The sequence below is a fragment of the Otolemur garnettii genome, unplaced genomic scaffold (assembly GCF_000181295.1).
Source record: "Otolemur garnettii isolate 467f Iridium unplaced genomic scaffold, OtoGar3 scaffold00002, whole genome shotgun sequence".
Classification (NCBI taxonomy): domain Eukaryota; kingdom Metazoa; phylum Chordata; class Mammalia; order Primates; family Galagidae; genus Otolemur; species Otolemur garnettii.
Window position 1 is genome coordinate 50,182,276 of NW_003852397.1, and position 6,977 is coordinate 50,189,252.

A 6,977-nucleotide genomic window follows, 5' to 3' on the forward strand; every position below is an offset into this window, starting at 1 on the left:
GAAGCTGTTACTTCTAATTACTTTCAAAACCACAGTTCAATATTAACGCCCAAATCCTGAAATTAACCTGCTTCAGATTATAAATTTCATGTGAATAGTGAGATAGAAAGAAAATTACTAGGTCATCCAAAAGACCCTCTTAAGGTTTTCAAAGGGGTGAGGATGCTGTGCTTCAAGGCTACATGTGGCCCTATAGATCCCCAAGTACAGGCCTACCACCAACCCGAACTTCACAGAACAAATCCCTTGATTAAAAGAATTTTTTTGTAAAAATGGATTCAGTAAAAGGCCACACTCCAGGATCCAGAAGGCCACATGTGGCCCCAAGGACACAGGTTCCCGAACTCTACAAAAATGTGTCTAGAAGGGAGGGTAACTGGTGGGACCACACCTATGGTGCACTGTACAGGGTACATGTCAAATCTACTAAGTGTAGAGTATAAATGTCTTAACACAATAATTAAGAAAGTGCAGTGAAGGGTATATTAACCAGCTTGATGAAAGTATTTCCAACTGCATATAAAACCAGCACATTGTACCCCATAAATGCATTAATGTACACAGCTGTGATGTAATTTAAAAACATGTGTCTAGAAGAATCCTAAAGTCTCCACACCCAACCAGAATTCTAGAATTCTGATATTGTAAAAAAGATTTTTTTTAAATATCTCACTCTATCACCCTGGCCGGAGTGCAGTAGTGACATTGTAGCTCACTGCAGCCTCATACTTCTGAGTCCAAGCAATCCTCCTGCCTCAGCCCTCCTGAGTACCTGGGACCACAGGTATGTGCAACTTGCCTGTTTTCTTTTCTTTCTTTCTTTTTTTAAATAGACATGAGGGTATCACTATGTTGGCCACCCTAGTCTTAAACTCCTACCTTCAAGTGATCCTCTAGTCTTGGCCTCTCAAAATGTTGGAATTACAGGCACAAGCCACTGTGCCTGATCAGTAAACAAGATTAAAAATGTTTAATTGGTAGGTGCAGTGACTCATGCCTATAGTCCTAGCACTCTGGAAGCCAAGATGGGTGGATTGCTTGAGCTTATAAATTCAAGACCACCCTGAGCAAGAATGAGACCTCATCTCTACTAAAATAGAAAAACTACCCAGGTGCAGTAGTACACGCCTATAGTTCCAGCTATTCAGACTTGAACCCAGGAGTCTGAGGTTGCTATAAGAAAGGCTCACACCACAGCACTGTAGTCTGGGTAACAGAGTGAGACTGTCTCTAAAAACCATGTATATATAACCTGCCTCATTTCAAATAAAACGTGCACAAGTGGCCCAAGAGTACACACTGAACACATACACAAAATGAGAACCAGAGCCAAAAAAAGAAGATGCAAAGAAAAAGCCTCAACATATCCCTAGTACTATCAGCCTACGTTATTTTATGAAAACATTTTGCTTACTTTTTTTCTTTTAAAAGGACGAGTGTCTCAATGTTACCCAGGCTGGAGTCACAGACTCAATTATTACACACTACAGCCTTGAATTACTGGATGCCCTCAAGTGATTCTCTACCCTCCACGGCTGGGACTACCTGCCACCAACCCCAGCTATTAAGTCACATCACTGAGATAAACTCTTTCTTTTAAGCTATCTTCCCAAAAGCAGAGGAGACCATTCCCTAAAAGAAGTTGCAAGAATACCTCTGATTTAAAGCAATCCATGAAGTAAATATGATAAGCTCACCTCACTTAAGAGAGAAAAATGGAGGGCTTGGCACCCTTAGCGCAGTAGTTATGGCACCAGCCACATGTACTGAGGGTGGCAGGTTCAAACCCACCCCAGGCTGGCTAAATGACAACTGCAACAAAAAAGTAGCCAGGCATTGTGGCAGGCACCTACAGTCCCACCTACTTGGGAAGCTGAGGAAAGAGAATTGCTTAAGCCCGCCCCAGAGTTTGAGGTGGCTGTGAGCTGTGATGCCACAGCACTCTACCAGGGTGACACAGTGAGACTCTGTCTCAAAAAGAAAACAAACAAACAAACAAACCAGCCCTCTGCTTCTAGAAAGAAAAATAGAAAGCTAACCACAAAGAAAATTGTTATCTAGCAATCATTTTTCCAGTAATTTTGAGTTTATTTCTTGAATTTAAGAGAGAACAAATGAAACAGATTCCTTCCCATCAGATGCCAGAAAAAGAGACTGAATGCTCACTGGAGAATAAGCCTGCCACTTACAGACACTCCAACCCTCTCAAGGCTGCAGGGTTGTATAAAGTACAACAGCAATGTAAAGAGACCTGCAGTAGCCTAAGCCTTCTTCAGACTTTCTCCTTATCAAGTAAATTTTGAAAGTTCCTAAGCTTGAGAATTTGAAATAAAGGTCCTTGAATTTATGAGCAGCAAGTTTAGTTACTGAGGACCCAGTTAAATATGAAAAGATATCAAAATAAGCTCCTTAAAAATGGTATTCAACCTCAAAGTTACTTGAAAAATTTAGGTCCAATGACACAACCAAAAATATTCAAGGAACAAAGTTTCCCCATGAAGAATGCTGTAGATGATACACAATTACAAAGCTGTCAGACATTTAAAGAACAAGGTCAGGGAAAGGTTTTTAAATCATCAAAATTTTACTTCTGTGATAAGCTAGCTAAATCACCAAAACTGTTCAAATAAAATCCTAGAAAAATGCAAAAGCTCAAAATAACCCTAAATAAGCAAACTTTCATTTTACTACAATTGAAAAGCAACTGAAGAGACACAGAATAAATTTGCTTCACTACTCTCTTCAGCCTTGACTGCAAGCCCCTTGTTTCAAGTAGTGAAAAGGAGTAGCACTGCACTACAAGAGCATGTTTCCTCCAGGGAACTACTGCCTCTAGCACTCTCCTCTCCGGTGACCCCATGACTTTCAGTAGCTCAATTTCCTCAACAACCAAGACAGTTGTTTTAGAAAATAAGCTCCCTCATATAAAGCCCTCAAGTTACACAACTGCAGAGACAAGAGGTGCCAAGTTCAGGGAGCGAGCAGACACCAAATCAGGGCCAGACGCTGGTGGCTCAACTCCCAGTTTAATATGCTTCCCACCACTTGCTTCCACACTCAAGAAACATCTCCACCTTTCTGAGAGTTCTTTATAGCCCAGAGTTTTAAATCTCTTTAAGATTTAAAAGCCCAATTACTTCACGAAGCAGCCCCCACTATTCCAGACCAGCTCTGACTGTTATGCCCCCTATACTCCCTTAGGGCCACAGTTATGTATAACGCTACTGGGAAACAGCATAGCACTTCAAAGATATCAGGCATCTATCTAAAGAAAAGAAAGCTACATTTAACTCACATTCACAAAAAGCTGACAAACCAACAAATTTCAGACTTTTATTAATCAGCTGGACGTTAGGGTAAACTATATTTTCAACAAAGCCGCTAAAATAATAAAGAACTTCTAAATGGTAACAGTTAAAAAAGGATAAAGGGCAGAGACTAAACTCAGATCTGTTTCAACCTCTCAAAACTAAAATGAATGGCTGCTAGTACAGACAGCAGAGACTAAACAAACTATTGTTTGTGGTACAATCACTGCATCTTAAAAGCCCTCTCTACGAGGAAACTGCCCGTGAGGTTAATCCCCAAATAGGGAAACTACATTTTGAGACAATCAGAAAAACAAAACGAAGTCAAAGTGCTTTTTGCCCCGCTGCTACTCTTTTACTTATGATATAATTTACTAATATCAAGTGATTAAAATTAGCAGCCAGTAAAGACCACAACGTAGGGCCAACAGAGTAGAAACTGAAGCCAAAACCTCGGAGAGTAATTTCCCAGTGTAAGTGCTGCCTTTTCTTACCGTGTATTCCAGATCTAATGGGGCTTGTAAATCATTCTTAAGGAAAGGAAACCCCTTCCCCCAACCAACACAAGCCGTCCTAACAGCGGGGCGTGTTTTACCGCAAAAAATGAAGCTCTCAGGAACGGTTTGGGGGCTGCCCTCCCCTGCCCGCCAGTCACCGGCCCCGACGGCCACGAGGCAGTGCCCAGACCCCGCGGGTGCGGAGGCCGGGCCGCCGCAGGGCGCAGCCACGCCTAGCAAACACCCAGGGCCGCGCAGGCCTTCCCCACAGAGACAGAGGGTTCTGCCCGCCCGGGGCGCCCAGTACCTCATGCTGTAAGCGCCGGCGCCCAGCTCCTGCCCGATGCCCGAGAGGCTGGCGTCGAAGTCATGCACCAGCCCGGACTCGATCACCTCGTCCATTTTGAGCACCCAGGCCATCTTCAGGCCTTGCCGCCGCCCCGCGCAGCGCGGCCTCCGCGTCCGGGGCTAAGGGGCCGGAGCTCCGCTGGCGCGTCCTGGGGGAGGGCGCGGGTGAAGCCTCCGGCGGCGTGACGACTGGTCACCAGCGGCAGCCCGGGCGGCGGCCGGGACGAGAGCGGCCAGGGCCCAGCTGGCAGGGCACTGTGAGCCCGGCGAGCAGCTGTAGCGGGAGCGGCAGGGCCGCCGGCAGCGCCACCCTCTCGCGGACACCGGCCCCGTGCCTCATGCCGCCGCCGCCCACCCCCCCACGCCGCTAGCGCTGCAGTCGCCGCCGCCCGCCACTCCCTGGGGTCCCCGGTCGCATCCTCCCCCGGACTGCGCGGGGACCGGAGCTCAGCCCGCTCCGACAACCCCAGGGGACGAGCCACCTGTCCGCCCGTCACCCGCTCCCCAGCCTAGACCCCCACCCCACCCGCCCCGGCCCTCGGCCCGCCCGCCCTGGCTCTAGCGCCACTCCGCCCCAGCCAACCCCGCCGACGCCGCTCCGCTGCCCGAACGCTGCCTTCGTACAGCTCCGACTTAGGCTCGCTTGCCGCTTCCGTCTCCTCCGGCCCCGCCCCGGTCCCGCCCCCACGTTCGCCCTCCGCCCCCACCCGCCTCGTACAGCCCGGCGCTTCGGACCACTCCCAGAGCCTCACGGCCGAGAAACTGTCTCCGCCGCGCAGTGTGACCCCGCCCACGAAGCAGGTTCTCAGCCCCTGCGGCTTCGAGGCCTCCTGCACTTCAGCCCAGGAAGAGGCGGTACCAAAAGGATTGCCAGTCCCCGCCCACTCCAAAAGAGCGGTATGATTGACAAGCGAACTGGGCAATCAAGACAAATGGTTGGAAGAAGCTCCCATGAGTCTCTGTGCTAGGACTAAACAACCAGTCAAAATGTTCTTTCTTCTTGGGCGGGCTCGAGGAGTGTATTTGCTGCCAAAAGGAGTGAATTTGCTGCCAAAAGAAAGAATTCATTGGATTGTGCTGAAGGAAGCAGACCAAAACGTCACTTCCGGAGGTGCTTTGCCACTGTGTGGTATTTCCTGGTATTCTCTGTCTTTCGCACTCGTTAAGGAGGGAGAGAGCGGTTCGCACCCTATCTGGGGCCAGGAAGAACAGTTGTGCAGAAAACCTTGATTGACATAAGAATAAGCCAATCAGCGCTCTCGAAGTAGAGTTCTGGATGGTCTTCCCCAACAGCTGTATTGCTACAAGCAGTATGGAGATCTTGAGTTAAGGCAGATGTCCCAGAAATGGGAGGCAGTCTCTTGACCTTAAAGTTCTGAACCATTAGGACGCTCCACAGAAACAGCTAGGTTCTACGAGGAGTCTCCTTCAGCTGCCCAGCCTGGCATATGCCATTGGGGTTGAAGGACCGAAAACCCTCCCTAGGAGGGTGACCTACAGGACCGGCAGGCGGATCAGAGCTCCTGAGATTTGGCTGCTAGTGTCGGACGGGCGGAATCCCTACTTGAAGGGGGCTATAACCTCATGGCTTCCCCCTGGATGGAGCCCATTTCTTCAGAATAGGCCCCGATGCTGAGCACTGCCCCCCCCACCGCCCCAATTCTCCAGTTGTAAGTGTAAAAACAGATAGATTAAACCCAGATGTCAGCCTAGTAAAACAATGCCCTGCAGCCAGAAGAAATACTCGTGTGCCTCTGTGATTTAAGTATTAACTTGCAGAATGTTTTTCTTTTCATGAAACATTCTTGCAAACATTTAACTTGATACAGCTACCGAAGTAGATAGAAAAGAACATTTTACAGACGAGGAAACTTAAGTGCAAACATGTGAAAAGATAGGCTCAAGGACACACAGTGAATGGCTGAGCCAGGGCTTTTTGACTAACACAGACTTCTGTGATTCCAAGTCAAGACATAGGTCATCAGTTCTGGAAGCACCATTAAATTATTGTGGCACCCACTCCTGGACTAATGGGTATCGTGTATTAAAGCAGAGGCCACATGTCTTGGGGCAAATCATGTTGAAACTGACAAGGGGCTACGGGGCTACGTGCCTTGGTGACAAGTTGGGGGCGGTAATGGTGCACTTTGGCATGAGGAATTCTGGTCAGGGTCCCTCAGCATCTCAGCTCCTTTGTCTTGCAGAAAATCCAACATTACTGGGAAATAAAAGGTCAAGTAGTTAGGGAGAGGATTGCAAAAAACATACAGGGGTCATTTGTTCATGGGGCCACTGACTATTACAAATAAGCCTGCACAGTCAGGTACAGAAACATAGGACTGTCTAGTAGGGAGGGTCTCAGATACATGTTCATTCTGTGGACAACAGGTTTGTCTCATTTCCATAACCAAATCAGCCAGATTTATTAATTGATGGAAAAGGTGTATTACAAGGGTGTAAAATAGTACCGTTGCCACCGACCAGGTTCATTTGTCCGCTGTTCAAGAGGAAGCCAGTAACACTGAGATAGCAGTGGTTACAGCAGAGACAGCATTTACTATCACAGGGGCCAGGCAAGGAGATGGGAAGAATTGTTCGGATCCATTTCCCTGAAAATTTGGGAGAAAGGGTTTTTAAGGACAGTTTGGTGACAAAAGGGAATTGGGTTTGTTAATTGGCTGGGTTTAGGGCATAACTATAGGGGTGTGGAAATTGTCTTCTTTGCTGAGTTGCTTTTTGGGGTGGAGGTTGCACTGTCAGTAAAGCCACTGGTCTAGGTGGGTCATCCATTTCACCAGAACACAGGGCCTGGAAGTTATCTCAA

The 6,977-nt window shown here is 47.7% G+C and overlaps 1 protein-coding gene across 2 annotated transcripts in view; it reads right to left on the reverse strand.

Moving 5' to 3' along the window:
• UBP1 (upstream binding protein 1) overlaps positions 1–4,648 on the reverse strand; it is a 61,153-nt gene extending 56,505 nt beyond the window's left edge. For both annotated transcript variants that reach the window (XM_023513908.1, XM_023513907.1), the window contains exon 1: positions 4,113–4,648. In XM_023513908.1, the coding sequence (XP_023369676.1) occupies positions 4,113–4,225 (113 nt within the window). In that variant the 5' untranslated portion in view covers positions 4,226–4,648. The remainder of the gene's footprint in view (positions 1–4,112) is intronic.
• Positions 4,649–6,977: the final 2,329 nt, after the last annotated feature.